This window comes from Macaca fascicularis, chromosome 3 (genome assembly GCF_037993035.2).
Source record: "Macaca fascicularis isolate 582-1 chromosome 3, T2T-MFA8v1.1".
NCBI lineage: Eukaryota > Metazoa > Chordata > Mammalia > Primates > Cercopithecidae > Macaca > Macaca fascicularis.
In genome coordinates this window covers 180,523,948-180,547,480 of record NC_088377.1, presented here as the reverse complement: position 1 = coordinate 180,547,480, position 23,533 = coordinate 180,523,948, and the positions used below count along the sequence as shown (strand labels likewise).

General features: G+C 44.3%; 1 protein-coding gene across 6 annotated transcripts in view; it reads left to right on the top strand.

Moving 5' to 3' along the window:
* Window positions 1-23,533, top strand: part of KIAA1549 (KIAA1549 ortholog) — a 145,739-nt gene that overhangs the window by 103,891 nt on the left and 18,315 nt on the right. For all 6 annotated transcript variants that reach the window (XM_045388284.2, XM_045388283.2, XM_074036080.1 and 3 more), the window contains 4 exons: window positions 3,462-3,667; window positions 5,058-5,281; window positions 6,723-6,876; window positions 13,381-13,698. In XM_045388284.2, coding sequence (XP_045244219.2) covers window positions 3,462-3,667; window positions 5,058-5,281; window positions 6,723-6,876; window positions 13,381-13,698 — 902 coding nt within the window. The remainder of the gene's footprint in view (window positions 1-3,461; window positions 3,668-5,057; window positions 5,282-6,722; window positions 6,877-13,380; window positions 13,699-23,533) is intronic.

Sequence of the window (23,533 nt, the reverse complement as noted above, 5' to 3'; positions counted from 1 at the left end):
GCCTATCCAAGTGCTGGGATTCCAGGCGAGAGTCACCATGTCCAGCCTCTAGTTGTGCTTTTGCATCTGTTAACCAACCTTTGTCTCTGTCCCTCCTCTTCCCTTCCCAGCCTCAAGTTACCTTACTAGTCTACTCTCCACTTCTAGATCAACTTTCCAGCTTCCACATATGAGCGAGCACAGTGCAGTGTTTATCCTTCTGTGCCTGGCCTATTTACTTAATGTCATCCAGGCTCGTCCATATTGCTGCGGATGGCAGGATTTCATTCTTTCTTATGGCTAAATTGTGATGTTTTGATATGTGTATGCATTGTGGAATGGCTAAATCAAGCCATTTAACATATACATTACCTCACGTACTTATTTTTTGTGATAACACTTAAAATCTACTCTCTTAGCTGTTTTCAAGTATACAATATATTGTTATTAATTATAGTTACCATGAGGTACAATAGGTATCTTGACTATATAGTAAAATTTATATCATTACTTTTAAAAAATAATTGAAAAGAAAGGGGTTTTAATCCCAAGTTCCTACTTGTCTTAAGGCAGGATTCATACAGCATTAATCTCTGTGTGTCCATTGTACTTTGTACTAATCATTATTGTCCGGGGAGCTTTTTTTAGAAAAATTGTGCAATGTATAGCAATCAATAATATATAATATATATTAATATATGATATATAAGTATATAATATGTAATATACAATTACTAATATAATAGTAATATATTACTAATTATATAATATATTACATATACAGTTCTATAAATGAAAATATATAATTATAATATGTGTGATATAATTATATAATATATATGTGTGATATATATTATATGTATATGTAAAAAAAATTAAAAGCCCCTCTTTTCAGCCATGTCGAAGGACTGGGTTCTGGGCAGTATGGAAGCTGGAAGACTTTCTGCACCTCTTATTTCCTCTCCTCTGCTTGGTCCCTCAGCTGTGTAGAGTGGCCCAGGGGTCTATGCATCCCCTCCTTCTCTGGTTGCAGTCTATGAACAGTTCAGTGAGGATGAAGCAAGGGCCGTGACTACAGTGGGAGGGGGTGAGTCAGGCTCTGGACAGGAGCCCAGTCTCAGGCTGCCGCTCCAGTGGTATCCAGGCAGGGCTGACAGTCTAGTGGGGAGGGGCCTTTTTTTGTTTTTAAATGCCTGTCACCTTTGTCTCCCAGCAACCCAGAGGTCTCTGCCACCCTGGAGGAAAGTGATCCCACTTCTAGGTATCAGTAGCTTAATGGGCTACCCCTCTGTGACATTTGCTGTTACTCTATAAGTCTGGGTTAGCAGGGCTAGCCTGTCTGGTGAAGCTCATGATCTCCTTTTAGGCATTATGCCTGCAACTTGAGTAGCTGCCACCGATGAATGGTGGTGCCTGGCTGTGCTTCCATTGCACAAATGCACAGATAGTCAGGTTCCTTCTGGGTGTGGGGCCAGGAAAGAAAGCTTGAGCATAGCTGGAATCCAGACAATGGTGCCCCCTGGCTAAGACAGACATCATTCATTCAGAATCAGACAAATAACTTCTCATTGCTTGGGATAATGAATGTAATTCAAATTGAGAGAGAATACAGACTTACATAGTAATGCCGTGCTTTCCTTATATGAAACATCAACTACTGCTTCTTACTGCTTTGCTCATCTATGTTTTTTACACTGAGGAGAGACCTTTGTGTTTTTCACTTATGCTTTGAAGTTTCAAATGTTAGGCTTTTGTTTAGAAGCAGTTTCTGCATGCGCTTATTCCCTCTGTCAGCCTGCTGGCCATTTGTTTGAAAGCAGCATCCAGAGGTGACTGCGGCTAATTAGACGAAAGGCATCAATTGATGTTTATCTTTTGGAGGGCAGGGGGAGGACAGGGTCTCACCCAGGCTGGAGTCACCCAGGCTGGAGTGCAGAGACATGATCTCGACTCACTGCAACCTCTACCTCCTGGGCTTAAGGGATCCTCCCACCTCAGCCTTCTGAGTGACTAGGACTACAGTTGTGTGCCATCACACCCAACTAATTTTAAAAAAAATGGTGGAGACAAGGTCTTACTGTGTTGCTCAGGCTGGTCTCAAACTTCTGGGCTTAAGCAGTCCTCCTGCCTCAGCCTCTCAAAGTGCTGGGATTACAGGCATGAGCCACTGTGCCTGGCCAGTTGACCTTCTTAAGTGTGAGTAACTAGCTCTTTCTACTCAGCCCATCTTCATTTTTCTCTTTCTCTTTTCAAAATTAAAGTGTGTTAGGATTATCTCTACTATAAAAATAATACTTATTACAGAAAATCCTCATTATCAAAAATAAAAGACATTGGGAAAAATCGCCCATCATGTGAAGATTCAGGTTTTGTTAACATTTTTAAGTGTTTCTTTTCTGTCTTTTTTGGTGCATTTGAATTTCTTTTTTTTTTTTTTTCACAGTTCTGATTAGTTTTTAAGAAAATTATTGTGGTTAAATATACATGGCCTAAAATTTGCCATGTAACCATTTATACATGTACTCTTCACCTGTTTTTAAAGTAGGAACTAGCACCAGGCGCGGTGGCTCCCACCTGTAATCCCAGCACTTTGGGAGGCCGAGGCAGGTGGATCACTTGAGGTCAGGAGTTCAAGACCAGCCTGGCCAATATGGTGAAACCCAGTCTCTACTAAAAGTATTAATACAAAAGTTAGCTAGGCGTGGTGGCAGGCACCTGTAATTCCAGCTACTTGGGAGGCTGAGGCAGGAGAATCACTCGAACCTGGGAGGTACAGGTTGCAGTAAGCCGAGATCACGCCATTGCTCTCCAGCCTAGCTGACAGAGTGAGACTCTCTCTCAAAAAAATAAAAAATAAATTAAAAAAATAAAGTGGGAACGAATTCCCTGCAAGCAACAGGGTTTTTCTTCTCATGTGTCTTCAACTTCGTTTTCTTTCCACATCAGAACTGAAAAGCCAGAATTGGCCATTGTTAACTGGTACCTGTCTGCGTGTACCGGTCTTCTGTTTTCTCTGTAGTACGACATTGCCTTGGCAACTGAATTTGTATCACTCCGGCGAGCTCCCTCCCAGATGGTAGCAATAGTTCAGAGCTGCTATCAATGTGTTTTCTAAGAGTTCTGTGAATGGCTTATTGACTACTGAGCACCTTCAGGCTCCTTCTGTCCTACATTCTTTCTGACTGAAGATTTTGAACCACAGTTAGACGAAACACTGCAGTTTTTGACACAGTATCATCATGATTTCCTCCCATCTCTTCTCAGGGTACTTGTAGTTTTTAATGAAGTGAGAGGATACAGTATACAGCCCAGACTATTTAAGCTCAGAGAGCGAAATTGCAAGCACTCTGCTACTGCATTGGGGATGTATTTTTGGTCAGAGGCCCGTCCAAGGATTCTTTAAAGAATAATTCACAATTTTGATTATTTGCTGTTTCTTTAGATGACTCTGTGTATATGTTTTGCTTTTCCTTCTGTTCCAGGGCCACCACTGCCCAGTTCGGGAAACGAGCAGCACTCATCAGCCTCCATCTTCGAGCATGTGGACAGGATCTCCCGCCCCCCGGAGGCTAGCCGGCGGGTCCCCAGTAAGATCCAGCTCATTGCCATGCAGCCGATCCCGGCACCTCCCGTCCAGCGCCCCTCTCCAGCCGACCGAGTGGCAGAAACCAATAAAATCAACAAAGAGGTATTTGCTTTTATTTAAAAGTCTGTTAATTTAAAAACTCAGCTAGGCGTGGTGGCTCACGCCTGTAATCCCAGCACTTGGGGAGGCCAAGGCAGGCAGATCACCTGAGGTTGGGAGTTTGAGACCAACCTGGCCAACATAGTGAAACTCCATCTCTACTAAAAATACAAAATTAGCTGGGTTTGGTGGTGGGTGCCTGTAATCCTAGCTACTCAGGAGGCTGAGGCAGGAGAATCACTTGAACCCCGGAGGGGAAGGTTGCAGTGAGCTGGGATCTCGCCACTGCCACTCCAGCCTGGGTGACAGAGTGAGACTCTGTCTCAAAAGAAAAAAAAGAACAAAAAAAACCTCACACTCTGATTTGGTCAGTGTTTGAAAATGAGGGCAAGGTACAGTGTCAACTGGTTACTAAAGGCATAAGCTGCTGACAAGGATTCTTAATGTAAAACATCACGCTTGTTGGAGATCAGATACTGTGCATGGACACTGTAGGGCACAGTGGCAGACATGCGGAAAAGTGTTAGCGTGGCCGACCAGGGCTGCCCTCCTCAGAAAGAGCCACTTCAGCTTCTGATCCTCCTCACACTACGACCCAGTTCAGGTCTCCGTCTTTGGGGATGCCACTCTGGGGGCAGGGGGTCTCATGCCAGGGAACTTGTTTCAGTGACATTAGGTAATTATCTTCTTTGTATCTGTCAGTCCTATTTAAAGATCTCTAAAGGAGGAAAATATTTATTCTTTTCTAGTTATCAGATGTCTCTTCAAAATTGTCACTGGCCAATTTCCAAGGTTCGAGTGACTTTTTTTCCCTGCTTTGGGGGATGGTGACAAGACTCCAGTGCACCACGCAGTGCTTGAGGGTAAAGCTTGTGGGATGGCAGGGTCTCTGCTCCTCCCTGGGCTGTGCCTGTTGCCCTGTCGGTAACTCCGTGGAGCTTACAGACAGCAGGTTAAGGGTGGGTGAGAGGAGCATAGCAGGAAGGCGCTCCTAAAAGGTTTTGCTGGTCAGGCATGGTGGCTCACACCTGTAATCCCAGCACTCTGGGAGGTTGAGGCGGGTGTATCATTTCAGGTCAGGAGTTCAAGACCAGCCTGGCCACCATAGAGAAACCCCATCTCTACTAAAAGAACAAAAAATGAACTGGGCATGATGGTGCCTGCCTGTAATCCCAGCTACTCTGGAGGCTGAGGCAGGAGAATCACTTGAACTCTTGAAGTGGAGGTTGCAGTGAGCTGAGATCATGCCATTGCACTCCAGCCTGGGCAAGAGTGAGACTCTATCTCAAATAAATAAATAAAAATAAAAATAAATAAAGACTTTGCAAAGTGTGTGTCCCGGAAGCCTCCCGGGACCGCCATGGCTGTCTTTCTCTCCCTCACCCTTCCTCAGATTCAGACTGCGCTGCGGCACAAGTCTGAGATCGAGCACCATCGCAACAAGATCCGCCTGCGTGCCAAGCGCCGCGGGCACTACGAGTTCCCGGTGGTGGACGACTTGTCCTCGGGTGACACCAAGGAGCGACACCGGGTGTACCGCAGGGCGCAGATGCAGATCGACAAGATCCTGGACCCCACGGCCAGTGTGCCCTCCGTGTTCATAGAGCCCAGGAAGAGGTGGGCTGGGGTCTTGCGGCTAGGCGGCTGGGGCGGGCGTGCAGAGGTGCTGTGGGGCACAGGAGCAGGACAGGAGCCCCTCTGCTACTGCAGGACCTGTGACAGAAGGACCCCATCCGTGTTCACGTGGAGCTCTCTGAAAACAGTTGAAGGGGTTCATGCACAGAAGGATGTGGAGGCCACTGGGAAGGCTTCCCCTGGCTGAGGGTCACCTTGGCGTGGGAGGCAGCGGCTTTGTTTGCTCTCTCACCTCTGCCCCTCTGCCTGCCTCGAGGCATTTCCTGGGGATTTAATCGTCTCTTCCAATTCAGCCTGTCTACAACTGCACTCACCCTTTCCTTCCCACACCGGCCCTTTCTGTGGTGTCCTTGGCTCTTCCTCACCTCCCACTCTGTCACCTCCAATATTTTCATCTCCCAGAGCCACCCAGGCCGGTGCCCAGCAGATCTTCGTTGGTTTTCTCACAGCTGCCTGCAGGGTCTGGGGTCTTACCTTCCTCTGGTCTCCCAGACTCCCGTCCCCAACATAGATGCGTTTTCCTTAAACATGGCTCTTATGTATGTCTTTCTCTGCTCAAAGCAGAGAGGAGGCTCAAAGCAAGAGAGGCGGCTCTTGTTGCCTGCCAGGTGGGACCTGCTTCAGTCGCAGGCCAGCCCAGCCCCTCCGCTCCAGCTCTTTTCCACAGGTCAGCCACATGGACAGAACTGCCACCCAGGAGACGGCCTGCTAGCCCCTGAACATTCGCCTGCCTGCCGTTTCTGCCCCGGCACCCGCTTCCCACATCCTCCCTGGCTTCAGGTCTCATTCACTCTTTAAGACCTAGTTCTGGGCCAGGCGTGGTGGCTCACGCCTATAATTCCAGCACTTTGGGAGGCCAAGGCAGGCGGATCACGAGGTCAGGAGTTCAACACCAGCCTGGCCAACATGGTGAAACCCCGTGTCTACTAAAAATATGAAAATTAGCTGGGCATGGTGGCGGGCACCTGTAATCCCAGCTGCTCAGGAGACTGAGGCAGGAGAATTATTTGAACCTGGGAGGTGGAGGTTGCAGTGAGCCAAGATTGTGCCATTGCACTCCAGCCTGGGCGACAGTATGAGACTACGTCTCAGAAAAAGAATAATAAAATAAAGTCCTAGTTCTAGCCCCATGGGACTAATAGCTCCCCCTGACTTCTCCTTTTCTGAACATCTATACAGTTAAATAATGTCATGATTACAAATGGCTTTGTATCTGTGTTGCTCCACGTGGGTTAATAGGTCTGTTTAGGTAGGCTCTGAGCTTCCTTAGAGCAGAGACTGTGTGGTACGTGGCGTTTATATCCTATGGGGTGTCTCCAGGGGCCAGCACATCCTGGGTACTCAGGGTACTCAGTGTTTAGTTGATAAGCCAGTGGCAAAAATAGTGATTTCCTACGAAGATAATTTCTCTTTTTCCTGGCAGCTCACGGATAAAACGTTCTCCCAAGCCTCGCCGGAAACACCAGGTCAACGGCTGTCCTGCCGATGCTGAGAAGGACCGGCTCATCACCACAGACAGCGACGGCACCTACAGGAGGCCCCCCGGCGTCCACAACTCGGCCTACATCGGATGCCCAGTGCGTGCTGCCGACTCCGGCTTCTGGAACCGGGGCGGGGCCGCTCCTAGAAAGATGCGCGGAAAGGGGAGGAGAAGCAGCAGCACTGGCTGCCGCCCTGTGTGGTGTCGGTGCCTGATGCCTGATGGCTGATGCACCCGGGCCCTCTAGGTCATGAAGTGGGTGGGGTGGGGTGCCACCCCTTCTGAGGGGAGCGTTGAGTCCTGTCAACCAGGGTGCTGCCGAGTGCCACCTCTGGAAATGCACTCCGTGTTTTTCCTCTCTATACGTAAGCCCCGTTCTCTCAGACTTCACAGTGGGACTTTTTTGAGGTTAACTGGAAAACAAAGAGAAATATCCTCAAGGTTTTTTTCCTTCTCCTTAGTTAGAGGGTTATTTGGTTTTGTTGCTTATTTTTATTTTTATTTTTTTGAGACAGGGTCTTACTCTGTTGCCCAGGCTGGAGTGCAGTGGTGTGATCCAGGCTCACTGCAGCCTCAGCCTCCTAGGCTCCAGTAATTCTCCCACCTCAGTCTCCTGAGTAGCTAGGACCACAGGCATGTGCCACCATGCCCAGCTAATTTAAAAAATTTTTGAGGAAATGGGGTCTCAACATGTTGCCCAGGCTGGTCTCAAACTCCTGGCCTCAAGTGATCCACCCGCCTTGGCCTCCCACAGTGCTAGGATTACAGGTGTGAGGACATGACCCTGAGATCAGGAGTCTTATGCTGTACTGAGAGCTAGCCCGGCTGGATTTCCTAGTGAGAGGAGAGATATTTAGGGTTTTATTTCCCTGTACTATCCTTGGAATGCTAAGAAGATAACATATTTGCTTATACATATTTTGCTTTTATGGGAGAAAGGGGTTAATAGAAATTAAGAAATAATAAATGGTGGCTCAGGCCTGTAATGCCAGCACTTTGGGAGGCTGAGGTGGGCGGATTGCTTGAGCCCAGGAGTTGGAGACCAGCCTGGGCAATATAGCAAAACCCCATCTCTCCAAAAAATACAGAAATTAGCCAGGCGTGGTGGTGCATGCCTGTAATCCTAGCTACTTGGGAGGCTGAGGTGGGAGAATCGCTTCAGCCCAGGAAGTTGAGGCTGCAGTGAGCTTTGATTGCACCACTGCACTCCAGTCTGGGTGACAGAGCAAAACCCTGTCTCTAAATAAATAAATAGGGGATTATATTTTTCCAAAGTAAAGGAGGTCCAGACAGATTTGCTTGAAGTGTTAAAGGCAGATATTGATAGGGTAAGGTGCATACACACAGACTGCACTGAGTAGGGGAGAGAGAACCAGCCTCACTTAACCACCCATGAGAAATACAGACACAAAGATACCCCAAGACAGAGAGGGTGAGCCAGGTGCAGCTAACTCCGGCAGCACTGGGAAATATAGGGTGTCCTCAACTCCGTGCCAGGAGAGCCCTTCCTTGCCACAGCGGGCCCCTTTCTCCTCCCGGAGGCACTCACAGAGCCAGCCTTGTTTAGAGACACGTTAGCGAAAAGCACACCCTTCGAGAAGGGGTTTATAATGAACGTGATTGCTTTAGATAGAGCTCATAGAAATGGTGAGCAGTCATTTCTTAGTTGAGTTTTGTATTTTTCTCCTAAATTATATAAAGAACAAGCACTTAAAGACGCTAAATATAATTACACAAATGTGCCAAACATTATTCTGGGATGGAGCCTAAATACAACTGAATTATGATCATCTGAAAGAACCAGACTTTTCCTTAGGAACGTATGGTATTTCTAGGGTCCTAAAGACCAACCTTCTTGATCTCATGAGGATCGGGGCGATTTCAGAGAGTTGGGCTGTCTGTAAATGAAACTACTCTCTTCCTCAGTACAAGGAATTGAGCAGTTCCTGTTACTTTCTAAATGCAGTGCATGGCTGCTCTTACAGTAGGTGGCGCTCTTGTGCTGTGTTGAGTTCTGGGGGTAATTGGACACCTGTGGGGTTTGGCTTGATCTGGGGAGGGCTCCCCAGGGTTGTCACCCGGAGCTTTTGTCTGTGCCAAATGGAGACTTGCCGTGGTGTGGAACTAACAGATAGAAGGGACAGCATCCCTTTTTCCCCTTCACTTCTCTAGCCAACCTGGGCTCCTCTCTCAAAGGAATCTGTGGGGAGCCCTCTCAGTCCCCTCCCTTTGATTTTTTTGAATGATTGAGTTTTGTATGGGGGCGAACCTGTGTTCTCCTGGCTGTCTTCATTCGCCTTCCTCGGTGACCCTAGATCAGCCTTCTTTCGCGGTGGCTTGCTGCATCGTTTTCTTTTTTCCTTAGCGGGGAGTGCAGAGATTCCTCCTGCTGTGGGTGCAGAGCAGCCTCTTCTTGGAAGACACCACCCCAGAGGGTGCTTGCCTTCAGTGGCTCCTTTTTTCAAAGATGTCCCCAAAATAAAAATCTTCCTCAGATTTTGAATTCTGAAACACGTACTTTAAAAGATCATGCCTGTCTCAGAGCTCATTTTTTCTTAGGTAGTTTATCTTTTTTCCCCTCAACTTTTGTTTTAGAATCAGTGGTACATGTACAGAGTTTTTTGTTTTTGTTTTTTCATCTTCAAGCCTATACTGGGGAAGTACTATGCGTTTTTGAATTACCTTCAATTTTCCACTTTCCCCTCAAAAATATCTTTTCCTTCAGGGGTGTGTTCTCCTAAGGCCAAGAGAAATATTCCTTGGTTCCTTGTAACGGGGGTTACCATTATAATTCAGGCCTCGGTAGAAATCCAGCCAGCTGCATGTTTTTGTAAGTTTCTTTTAACTTTTTTATTTTTAAGACACTCCAGCTCTGTTGCCCAGGCTGGAGTGCAGTGGTGCAATCACGGCTTACTGCAGCTTCGACCTCCCTAAGCTCTGGTAATCCTAAGCCTCCTAAGTAGCTGGGATTACAGGTGCATGCCACCTTGCCTGGCTAATTTTTGTATTTTTAGTAGAGATGGGGTTTCGCCTTGGTGCCCAGGCTGGTCTCAAAACTCCTAGACTCAGTGATCCTCCTGCCTTGGCCTCCCAAATTTCTGGGATTGTGGACATGAGCCACCAAACCTGGCCTAAATAAAGTTTTATTGCAACACAACCACACCCATTTGTTGGCTTGATACCAATGACTGTTTTTGCTGCAAGGCAGAGTTGAGTAGCTGTGACAGATTATATGACTCATGAAACCTAAAGTATTTACTGTCTGGAAAAAGTTTGATGTAATTTGTCATCCAATCCAGACACTGGAAAGTGTAAGGGGTATACTATTAATCATTACCGTGGGACAACAGGCATAAACTGAGGTTGTCCTGGACAACCAGGCTGTCTGGACACCCTCTTACAACACCCACAACGGACTGCAAAATAGGCACCAAAATCCGTAACTTTGATGACTAACAGTAAAAAGATGCACATTTATTTCTGAAGACTGATAGATAAACTGTATCTGAACACATCTATATGTGAAACATCTATAGTCTATATATAGATGTTAGAATATAGGAAGTTGAGTAAATCCTCTTCTTGGCCTGCAAGTTCTGTAGTCTTGCCTGCAAAATGAGGAGAAAACAAGAAGGTGAAGGACAGGAAATGGAAGCGTCCTGGCCCAGGAGCTTCTGGCCTTCTGGCAGGATTCATGGGGGCCAATGGGAATCTGAGGGGACTGTCCTTCCCATAGGCAGATCATCTCTCTGGGTATAGGAGTTTAGTCTTCTCTGAAATTCTGGCCACTGAGAATGAGATTGGCAGTGGTTATAGCCGCTGGGGACTCTACTCAAGTGTCTGAGGTCCTTTCCCACAGTGGAATCTCAGTTTGTGCCTGCGGTTTTTTGTGTCACCACACTGCTTGCTTCCTTGCAGTAGAGCCTCATAGGCAGCCACCGGAATCACCGCCAGGAACATCGCTTCTGTTTCTGGAGAAACCCTCTTACTTACCAGTAGACAGTTCTTCCAGACACACCCTCCCTTCCTTCCACACGTGAGCCGTAGGTTGGTGGTACACTGCTGACCAGTCTTCCTCATCTGCTCCTCAAAAAAATCAAGAATTGGAGAAGGGCGTGACTGTGGACCATTTTCCACCTCACAAGGAAAGGAGCACAGGTTCCCTCCAAGGTGACATCGTCAACTAGAGGTCACCTTGGAGTCCCGGATTCTCATTTAGAATTTCTCAATGACAAATCTCATTTAGTGGAACCTCCACTGGGATGTTGCAGTTTGGGAGAAATGGACTCATAAGCCCAAGCGTGTCACGGGCAAGAGAGGGAGGTCTCCAGCGGGGACTGCCGTGGAGAGAAGAGCGCCTACCCCATCTCACGAGGGCAGTCGCTGCTTCACGGCAGTTGGTGGTCTCTGTGTGGAGTGAGGGCCCGGTCATGCCAGAGCTTCAGACTCAGTCAAGAGAACCCAGAAATCTGAGTGTTACTGTGAAATTTTCAGATGTTTAAAATAATGGCTATCAGTTAAAAGAGTGTGCAGGCCAAGCAAAACCTGTCTGTGGGCTGACTGGGTTTACTAGTCTTGTATGGTTCTCTCTCAGTTTGGAGTTAAGAACCTACTGCCCTTCACGCTGGCAGGAATAATAACTGATCACCCATAGAAGCATTTTCCAGATAGGGGGCTAAGGTTAAGAATGTGTCTGTAGAGTAGTTTATCTTTGTAATAGACTCATGGATCCAGACGGGCAAGGGAATGTCTTCCTTGGCCCCTTAAGTCCGGTGATCCAACCAGCTGGGCTAAACTGCAGGCACGTGGCAAGTGAAGCATTCTAGATAGAAGCTGCCCACCTTCCTCACAGAGGGTATGGGGTCCCCAGCCCCTCGGGCAGAACCTCTTCTCTCTTCACTGTGTCTGCTGCAGTCATGCTGTCTGCGCTCATGGAGCCTATGAGACCAGAAAGGATGACTTCTTCTTCGTTGGTTCCTGGTTTTGTCTCTCACAGTTTACCCTGCATATGTCAGGACTGTGTTTTGCTCATAACAGTATTGGGAAATGAGATTTAAAAAATCTTTATTGTTACTTATGTTTCTACCTCTTAAACAGTAGGTATAGAACACAATTTAAACCTTTCTTTGTTTTTTTTTTTTTTTTCCGAGACAGAGTTTCGCTCTTGTCACCGAGGCTGGAGTGCAAGGGAGCCATCTCGGTTCACCGCAACGTCCGCCTCTTGGGTTCAAGTGATTCTCCTGCCTCAGCCTCCCCAGTGGCTGGGATTACAGGCATGAACCACCACACCCAGCTAATTTCTGTATTTTTAGTAGAGACCAGGTTTCACCATGTTGGCCAGGCTGATCCCAAACTCCTGACCTCAGGTAATCCACCCATCTTGGCCTTCCAAAGTGCTGGGATTACAGGCAGGAGCCACCGTGCCTGGCCAATTTAAACCTTTCTTAATGACTCTTGTGATCCAGAGATACGTTCATTTTAAAGACAAATGGTTCTGAATAGTTTTCATAAAATAGACACTATAATTGCTTACACACATACAGAGGCTTTTTTTTTTTTTTTTTTTTTTTTTTTTTTTTTTTAAGAGTCTAGATCTCTGTCGCCCAGGCTAGGGTGCAGTGGGGCAATCATAGCTCACTGCAACCTCGACCTCCTGGGCTTAGGAGATCCTCCTGCCTCAGCCTCGCGAGTAGCTGGGACTGCAGGTACTCACCACCACCCTCAACTAACTTTTCAGCAATCTTTTGTAATGATGGGGGTCTTGCTATGTTGCCTAGGTTAGTCTCAGATTCCTGGCCTCCCTGGAAATGATCTTCACGCCTTGGTCTCCCAGGTTGCTGGGATTACAGGTGTGAGCCACTGCACCCAGCCCGCATACATAGTTTTAATATGCATAGTTTTAAAAGTTTTGATCTTTTAAGGCTATTTTCTGATAGTCAATAGACTACTTTTTGACTGCTAGCTATGAAAAATTTACTAGTGTTTTTCAATACATAAACTTTGAAATAAGTTTTTTGGCTGTTTAGAGGCTTTCAGTAAAAGTGTTCACTTCCAGGTGCTGAAATGCCTTGTAAATAGTTGAGTGTTGTTGAAAAAATGATTGTTGAATTTTGGCAATTTTTTTTCTGATTCAAGCCTCCCTGCTCCTTCCTGTGAAATGTAATGCACATTCCTCAGCTGTCATTTTTTAATTTTTGTGAGACAAGGGCTCACTCTGTCATCCAGGCTGGAGTATAATGATGCGATTATAGCTTACTGCAACCTCAAATTCTTAGGCTCAAGTTATCCTTCCACCTCAGCCTCCCAAGTAACTGGGACTACAGGTATACACCACCACACCTGGCTAATTTTTTTTTTAATTTTTTATTTTAGAGATGGGGTCTCACTGTGTTGCCCAGGCTGGTCTTGAACTCCTGGCCTCAAGTGCTTCTCCACCTCGGCCTCCCAAAGTCCTGGGATTAAAGGTGTGAGCCAGTGTGCGCAGCCTCAACTGTCATTTTTTAATTCTTAACGGTAGAACTTTTCCTCAGTGTCAGGAAAACCATTTAGGGTTGCCACAAAAACTCGTGTGTGATATTTCCTTTGCCATTTCCCACTGTAGTCGGATCCTGACCTCCCAGCCGATGTGCAGACACCATCCTCGGTGGAACTGGGGAGATATCCAGCCCTTCCTTTCCCGGCCTCCCAGTACATCCCACCCCAGCCGTCCATCGAGGAGGCACGCCAGACCATGCACTCCCTCCTGGACGATGCCTTTGCCCTCGTGGCCCCCAGCAGCCAGCCTGCCAGCGCCGCAGGTGTGGGCCCCGGAGTCCCACCTGGCCTGCCCACAAACAGCACCCCTTCCCGGGAAGAGAGGCGAACCACGCAGTGGGGGTCCTTCTACAGCCCAGCCCAGACGGCCAACAACCCCTGCAGTGTAAGTACTGGCCTTCTAGAATTCTCTGGTGGGCAAGATGTTGAAGCTTTGTTGCCTGACTGCCTCACTTTCAGGCTCCGCACAAAACTGCGGTTGCATTTGATAAGAATTAAAACTCGGATGATGGGTCTTAGTTTTTATCTTCTACTAAATTAATTCTTAATGTTGGAAGTATCCATTTATGCAGGTTTACAGGCTCATGCCTGTAATCCCAGCAATTTAGGAGGCCAAGGCAGGAGGGCTTTTGCTTTGTGAAGGATTGGAGGGGGATTTTATGGAAGCATCTTTCTGGGTTCAAAACAGTGTCGCGGAATGGAGGTGGGGTAACTGTCAAATGTATTCTTGTTGATGTCTCCAGAAAAGTTGCAGTTGAGAATGTATCCAAATCGTTCGGTTTCCTGTATGGCCACCTGGTACTGGAGAGACCCCTGAGGTTCTGAGATTGTAGGCAGCCAGTCCCCATCTGGGCAGTGACAACCACTTTCAAATGTCGCTTTCCATCTTGGAGGTTGACATTTCAGCATTTCATCTGCCTTTGTGATCACTTACGTTTTTCTTAGTCCTTTCAAATTTACCTTCCTGAGAGATGGAGAAGAAGTAAAACTCAAGAAAGTAAAGCTAACGTTATTTTCTGCTGATTTCAGATGAAATGATTGGCCAAAATTTGACTCTGGAGAGAAGCTAGTGGGTCACAATATGAATTTATTAGGGAGTGTTTATACTGGGTCCACCTTGTTACATGGAATTGGGTGGCAATAAACATATGCTAAAATACTTTTTTATCTCTGAAATGGGTTTACATTTTAAAAGTAAAAGCCTTCAGCAAGAGATTGTCTCCAGGGTATGGGAGGCTGAGAGCCTACAGTATGGGGAACTGCTGTCATGTGGGGTGGGAATATCATTCGATCGAATCATTACTGTTTTTAATTTTAAAATATAGCTTGTTCCAACAAATATCTTCAAAATTACAACTGGTGGTTGATAATATTTCAGGAAATGCATGGTATAGGACAAACCTCGGTGGTAAAATAAATGTGGATACAGCTGCCATCGGGTCACTTTAAAGTTTTCTCATTTGCTTATTCATTCAAATATATTTACAAAGCGCCTGCTGTGTCGCGGGTACTCTGCTTAGGTGCTGGAGATAGAGTAGTGCACAGTGTAGGTCCCTGCCCCCCCAGTTCTTGCATTCCAGTGGAGGCTGTCTGGACAATCGAAACTAATTCCAGTACAGCGTGGAAGGTGCTATGGCCGGAGGAGGTGATGTGGGAGGGGCGTCTAGCAGAGCCTTGAAGTCTTTTGGGAAGGATTTTTCTGGACAAAATAGCATCTCCGTGGAAGTCTAAAGGGTAATTAGTGGTTGTCAGTTGAAGAAGGATGTGCCAGGTGGCGGGAAGTACAGCAGAGGCACGGAAATTAAAGTGTATGGGACAGGCTTCTTTTGGACAAGATGGAGGAACAGAGCCTGGGTTTACTTTCCTTCCTGAAACAACTGAAAACACTGAAAGGAGTATCTGAGTGACTTGACGTTAAACTTTAGGCAAGAAAGGACAGGAATCAATGAGAAGTGAACTGAGCCCTCCAGTTGCCCCAGCTTACGTCTGGAGTTTCTAGTCATGGCCCAGCAGGTAGGACCCCAGGCGGAGCTCCGTGGTCTCCCTGAGTTGAAGAAATGGAGTTTGGAAGTCTGGGGAGGAAAAGGCAGCTGGAGTTCACAAGGGAGAGAGCAGGAGAGCAGAGAGATGCCCTGGGCAGGGTGCTAGGCATCTGCAGAGAATCTTTGTTTGAGTACTGATCAGTTTATGGGTACACAGAAACTACCCAAAAGAGCCCCCCAAAAAGATGAGTGGAAACAACCCTCACACAGAACCCAAAATTCACACAGACCTGGGAATAAGCTCTTGCTATGGATTGAACTGTGTCTCCCCCAAAATCACATGTTGAAGCCGTAACCCCCGACATGACTGCGTTGGAGATGAGGGCCTTTAGGGAGGTAATTAAGAATAAATGAGGCTGGAAGGGTAGCGTCCTGATTCAATAGAACCGCTGCCTGTAGAAGACAAGGAAGAGACTCCAGAGGTCTCTCTCCAGCCAGGTTAGGACACAGAGAGCAGGCAACTTTCTGCAAGCCAGGAAGAAAGCCCCACCTGAAACTGAACACTGCCAGATGTTGATGTAACACTTTCCAGCCTCCACAACTACGAGAAAATCAGTTTCTGTTGTTGTTGTTGTTGTTATCGCTTTTGAGACGGAGTCTCGCTCTGTCGCCCAGGCTGGAGTGCAGTGGCGTGATTTCAGCTCACTGCAAGCTCCGCCTCCCGGATTCACGCCGTTCTCCTGCCTCAGCCTCCCGAGTAGCTGGGACTACAGGTGCCTGCCACTACGCCTGGCTAGTTTTTTGTATTTTTTAGTAGAGACGGGGTTTCGCCGTGTTAGCCAGGATGGTCTTGATCTCCTGACCTCGTGATCCATCCTTCTCGGCCTCCCAATTTTTTGTATTTTTAGTAGAGATGGGGTTTTACCGTGTTAGCCAGGATGGTCTCAATCTCCTGACCTCGTGATCTGCCCGCCTCGGCCTCCCAAAGTGCTGGAGTTTCTGTTGTTTTAGGCCACCATTTCTAAGGTATTTTGTCATGGCAGGCTCAGCAGTTGAATACGGTTCGTTTTCCAACAGTTGGTGGAAACTGCATAATTCATGCAATATCAGTTAGAGTATTTGGAAGAGTTTTGCCTCAGTAATGAGGCAAAATTAGCTCCAACTTAAAGCAGCTCTGGTTCCACCTAAAAAACCACAAAACCATAACATCTAAACCCAAGCAAAGCTCAAGAATATAGAAACACAAAAATATGCAGCATTCAATAAGGTAAAATTAATAATGTCTGCATCAAATCAAACAGACAAGCAAAGAAGCAGGAAAATGACACAGATGATAAAATTAGTAGACAAGGTGTATGTGGTGTTCACACCTGTAATCTCAGTACCTTGGGAGGCTGAGGCAGGAGGATTGCTTGAGTCCGAGAGTTTGAGACAAACCTCGGCAACACAATGAGACTCTGTTTCTACAAAAAATATAAAAATTAGCTGGGCACTACTTAGGAGGCTAAGGTGGGAGGATCACTTGACCCTGGGAGGCTGAGGCTACAGTGAGCCATGATTGCATGATTGCACCACTGCACTGCAGCCTGGGCGACAGAGCAAGACTCTGTCTCAAAAGAAAAAAAAAAAGAGAGAAAAAGAAAGAACTAGTAGACAGGATATCACAAGAATTCTTATAATGGAGTTCCATAGATTCAAGAAGCTAGAGGAAAGATTGTACACATTAACTAGAAGGATTGAAGATGTTAAATGATAAAAGTCAAACTTAGAGATGAAAACTACAGTCTCTGAGATGAAAAAATATACTGGATGGGATTGAAGTCAGATTACATATTGGAGAAGAAAAAAATTAGTGGGCTGTAGTAATAAAAACAGTATGGTACTGGCATAAAAACAGAAACCTAGACCAATGGAACAGACTAGAGAGCCCAGAAATAAATCCACACGTATATGGTCAACTAATTTTTGACAAGGGCACCAAGAGGACATAATGGGGAAAGGATAGTCTTTTCAGTAAATGGTAAGGGGAAGACTAGATTTCCACATGCAAAAGAATGAAATTGGACTCTTAGACACAAAAATCAACTCAAAATGAATAAAGGACCTAAGTCTAAGACCTGAGATGATAAAAATCCTAGAAGAGAACATAGGAGAAACTCCTTGATATTGACCTTGGCAATGATCTTTTGGATATCACACTTATCACACCAAAAGCTCAGGTTATACAAGCAAAAATAAGTAAATGGTACCACATCAAACTAAAAAGCTCTGTATAGCAAAAGAAAACATTGAAAATGTTTCAGTGAAAAAGGCCACCTACAGACTGGAAAAAAATACTCATATACCACATATCTCATAAGGACTTAGTATCAAAAATTTATTTTTAGAAACTCTTACAACTCAATAGAAGAAAAATAAATAATCCAATTTAAAAATGGGCAAAGGATTTGAACAGATATTTTTCCAAAGAAGACATAAAAATGGCCAACAGGTATATGAAACAGTGTTCAGCATCACTAATCATCAGGGAAATACAAATTAAAACCTCGATGAGGTTGGGTGCAGTGGCTCATGCCTCTAGTCCCAGCACTTTGGGAGGCAGAGATGGGCAGATTGCTTGAGCTCAGGGGTTCAAGACCAGTCTGGCTAACATGGTGACACCCCATCTCTACTAAAAATACAAAACTTAGCTGGGCATGGTGGCACATGCTCGTAACCAGCTACTCAGGGGGTTGAGGCACAAGAATCACTTGAACCCGGGAGGCAGAGGTTGTAGTGAGCCGAGATCATGTCATTGCACTCCAGCCTGGGTGACAGAGCAAGGCTCTGTCTCAAAACAAAACAAACAATACAAAACCCTCTATGAGATACTGCCTCACACTTGTTAGAATGGCTGTTATCACAGAGATAAGAAATAACAAATGTTGACAAGGGTGTAGACAAAAGGAAACTCTTGCAGACTGTTAATGGCAGTGTAGATTGGTACAGCCATTATGGAAAATAGTGTAGTGGTTCCTAAAGAAATTAAAAATAGAACTACCAGGCCAGGCGCGGTGGCTCACGCCTGTAATCCCAGCACTTTGGGAAGCTGAGACGGGTGGATCACGAGGTCAGGAGATCGAGACCATCCTGGCTAACACAGTGAAATGCCGTCTCTACTAAAAATACAAAAAAATTAGTTGGGTGTGGTGGCAGGCACCTGTAGTCCCAGCTACTCGGGAGGCTGAGGCAGGAGAATGGTGTGAACCCGGGAGGTGGAGGTTGCAGTGAGCTGAGATCACACCACTGCACTCCAGCCTGGGCGACAGAGCGAGACTCCATCTCAGAAAAAAAAATAGAACTGCCATATGACCCAGCAATCCCTCTGCTGAGTATATACCCAAGGAAGGTAAAATCACCACTTTGTAAAGGTATCTGCATTCCCATGTTCATTGCAGCACTATTCACAGTAACCAAGATATGAAAGTAGCCTAAGCGTCCATCAGTGGATGAATGGATAAAGAAAGTGTTGTGGTGTATATATACAATGGAATATTATTTATCCTTTAAAAGGAGATCCTCCTATTTGCTACAACATGGGTGGACCTGGAAGACATTATGCTAAGTGAAATAAGCCAGAAACAGAAAGAAAAATATTGCATGATCTCACTTTCATGTGGAATCTTAAAAAAAAAAAAAAAAAAATACCACAGATGGGAGGGGAAAGGAAATTGGGAGATGGAGATCAAAGGATACAAAGTAGGGGATGTGTAGGATGAACAAGTCTAGGGATCTAAAGTACCAAATGAGGACAATAGTTAATAAAATTTTATTATATTGGGGATTTTGTTAAATAAGTAATTTTAGCTACTTTTGTCACAAAAAAGTATGTGAGATGATAAATATGTTAATTTACTTCACTGTAAGTAACCATTTTACTACCTGTATGTAGCCAGTAAAATGTTGTAAACCTCAAACATACCCAATAGAATTGTTTTTAAAAAGATAGAGTGGCCAACATTTTTCCAAGTTTGGTAGAAACTGCAGATCCACAGATCCATTGGTTGGTGAACTCTATGTGCAAGAAATATGAAGAAAACTATTCCAAAAATGCCATAGTCTAAATTGCTTAAAACAAGTGAAAAAGATCTTAAAAGTAGCCAGAGAACAAGAACACATTATATACAGTGGAACAAAGATAAGGATGGCAGAAGAAATCTCATTGCCCAGAAGGTAGTGGAACAAATCTTCAAAGAACTGAAAGGACCAAATGACCAACCTAGAATCTATATCTAGCAAAAACATCTTTCAAAAACTAAGGTGAAATAAAAATGTTTTCAGACATATAAAAGCTGAAATAATTCATCACCAGCTGACCTGCATTATAAGAAATGTTACAGGAAGTCTTTAAGGCAGAAGTACAATGATACCATATGAAGACCTGGATCTACATACATATATGAAAAACACTGGAAATGTAAATATGTATGTGGGGAATTATTTTTTAAAATCCTCTCTTCATTATTTAAAACTTTAAAAAAGATAATTGACTATTTAAAATGAAGGTAATAAGTGTATATTGTGGGGAGTTATAACATATATAGAAGTAAAATATATGAGAACAGCAGCACAAAATGCCAAGAAAGGAGAAATTGAAGTTCTCTATTTTAATGTTCTTATACCATACATGAAGTAGAATAATAGTGCTTAATGGTAGACTGTAATAAGTGAAAAATGCGTAATATAAACCATAAAGCAACCTATTATTAGCTAATAAGCCAACAAAGGAATCAAAATGAAATCATAAAAAACAGCACAAAAGAAGGCAGAAAAGGGTCCAGGCATGGTGGCTCACGCCTGTAATCCTAGTACTTTGGGAGACTGAGGTGGGCGGATCACCTGAGGTCAGGAGATCGAGACCATGCTGGCCCAACATGGTGAAATCCTGTCTCTACTAAAAATACAAAAATTAGCTGGGTGTGGTGGCATGTGCCTGTAATCCCAGCTACTCAGGAGGCTGAGGCACAAGAATCACTTGAACCCAGGAAGCGGAGTTGCAGTGAGCCAAGATCATGCCATTGCACTCCAGCCTGGGCGAAAGAGCGAGACTCTGTCTCAAAAAAAAAAAAAAAAAAAAAAGGCAGAAAAGGAAGTGAAAAGTGATAAAGCACAGATGGGGAAAATTAAAAACAGATATCAAGATGGTTGATTTAAATCCAGCCCATCAATAATCACATTAAATGTGAATGGCCTAAACACCCCTATTAAAGGGCAGAGCTTGTCAGTTTGGATAAAAAGCAAGATCCAAGTATATGCTGCTGACAAGAAACCTTCATTAAATACAAAGATACCAATAGGTAAAAAGGAAAAGTATGGAGAAAAGTTTGGAGAAAGATATGCCATACTAACACTAGTCATAGAAAGCTGGAATGGCTATGTTAATATTAGCCAAAATAGGGCTCATAGTAAAGAATATTATTAAAGATTAAGAGGATCATTTCATAATAAAGTGGTCAGTTTATCTGGAAGACACAAAGTCTTACATGTTTATGTGCTTAGTATTAGAGCTGCAAAACACATTCAGCAAAAACTGATGAAACTGCATGTAGAAATAAATCTACAATTATGTTGCTGAGAATATAAACAACTAGAAGTCTTATGAACTGCTGGTGGGAATGTAAAATAGCACAACCACTTTGAAAAACAGTTTGGCAGTCTCTTTAAAAAGTTAAACATATATCCTATCATATGAACCAGCTTTCTCTTCCTAAGTATTTATCCAGGAGAAACAAAAACATATTTTCATACAAAGACTTGTACATCATGGCAGATTTATTTATAATAGACCCAAAGAAAACAGCAGCACATAATAGTACTCCATTTACAAATATACCACATTTCTTTATCCATTCACATGTAGGGTCTATTATTTAAAATAGTCAGAGTTCTCCAGAGAAACAGAGCTAGTAGTGTTTGTGTGTGTGTGTGTGTGTGTGTGTATGCATATGTGTTTGTATGGAGAGAGTGAGGGGGAGAGAGAGAAATTTACTTATTATGAGGTGTCAGCTCATGTAATTATGGAGGCTGAGAATCCCATGATCTGCTTTCTGCAAACTGGAAACCCACAGAAGCCAGTGGTGTAGTTTGGCAGATTTGTGTTGTTATTTCTCTCATTTGTGCACTGTTCATAGGTGTTGCAGATTCAAGATTCCCTGATAATGCCTTATAAATTCAAGCCCACAGTAAGATTTTTAAATAAACACCATTATTCAGTGGCTTTCTTATTGTGGATTTTCGATGTTACCCTGATGTAGTTGGATGAGAATGCTAGCAGTTTAATCTGGTAGAAAACCAGGATCATTGGCTTTATCCATGCATATCTAATAGAATTTTAGCGTGTTTATAAATGGATCATAAAGTTAGTGTTGCCAAGGGGAGCCTGATCACTCTCTATTTGCTGCTATTTGCTTTTTTTTTGGTTAAAAAAAAAAAAAACCACAGGAATGTGGATTTCAAGGTGCCTTCAGTTACTGCATGAGCCTTTATTTGCCATCTGATGACATTGCTCCTTTTTTGTGAGGATAAGTGTGTTAGTTATGCATCAGTGAGTCAGGCCAGTTGATAGTTGGTGTAGCTGCTTCCTTGAGAAGGTAAGCTGTCTCTGGACTAGTCCTGTGAGTAGCCAGTACAAATCTCTGGGCTGAGACACTTTACAAGCAGGCCTCACTGTCTGGTTGCTTTACCTCAGGCCTATCCCAAACTCTACCAACCATCTCACTTACGTTTCTCACTCTGTTGGCCTGTGTTTTATACTGAATAGAAAAAAGGGATGCATTAAAGTGGGATTTTTATATACATAGCCGATTGAAACCTTCAAATGCAATTTTGTGCCCCACTTTTATATAGGTGTGATCCATCCTGCAACAGAATCAGATAAATTCTGTGATTTTTTTTTTTTTTAAACTTTTCATCAGGGCATGCAGTCCTTAGAAATATGACATTCTTTTTCTGATGAGGATAGAGTTGAAATCCTCACACTACAGAGATACAAAAGATAATAAGTGGACAGCTATTTTTCATTGTTTTTCTCTTAATATGCCACTAAAACCTCCTGAGACTTTGGTAGGTAAACTGGTAAGCATTGACTTTTTTTAAGATTTTGCATATGAATGTGCTTTAAAAACCCACACTCTGCCGAAAGCACCAGCACTGTGAATAATCTCTATGTAGTCTCAGATTTCCCTTTAACTTTTTGGAAAATGAATGGAAGCTTCTTTTCGTTCTCTTCCTCCCTTCGTCCATAACTCCCTTTCCCTTGTTGTGCCTCAGTTGGGGAACTCCACAAGGTTCCACATGACAGCCAAGGGGATGGAAGCAGAGAGAGTCAGAAGGTGAAGTAATCTGACCACAGTTTCATATTTAACAATCCCCTTAGAACTCTATGAATGTGGAGATCATTATATTCTCTTGGCATAAAGGAATAGGCCCAGGGATGTTAAGCCAGTCTGTCTGACTCCAAAACCTCTACTTTTTCCCTCACAAAATAGATATTTGTTCACAGGAGAGTGTCTGGTTTTGGAAACCATGGGCGGTGCGGGGTGATTGGTGAGAAGCATGGTCTTTGGAGTTCAAAAGACATAGGAGGAAATCACCTAATTTCTTTGTGAGTTGGTTTCATTCATAAAACAGAGGCAGTGAGTACTTTTTAGTGATGTTGTGGGCTTGGGTTAATGCTCATACAATGCTTAACTCAAAATACTAATTCGGTAAATGACAGCTTGTAAAAAGAAAGATGTCATGTTGTAGCAACTTCAGAAGCAAGGCTGACTTAGACCTAACTTAGACAGACCATTGGTTCCAACTGACTGCAGCCGGACAGACTCTGCCCATAGTTACTGTTCTTCTGAAATATCTAATTCCAAAAAGAACAATTCACAGTTATTGAAAAGAAATGTTGAAATAAGAATCCCACGTATATTAGGGTTAGGATATATTGATTTCACCAAGAATACAACAGATTTCTTAGATGTGTATTTCTTTAAATCATGTGGCATATTGTTTTAGTCAAAGAACACTTGGCTAGTTCAGATTAGCTCAAGTAAAAAGAGTTGATTGAAGGATACGGGGGCACGTTATGGAACTTAAGGGCAGAAAGTATAGCTGGGTCTCCTGGGGACCAGTAAATGGTCAGAAACAGAAGGTGCTGCCTTGGTCTTGTAGAGTCTCTCTCGTTTCTGGTTTTCTTTTTTTGCAGCATTC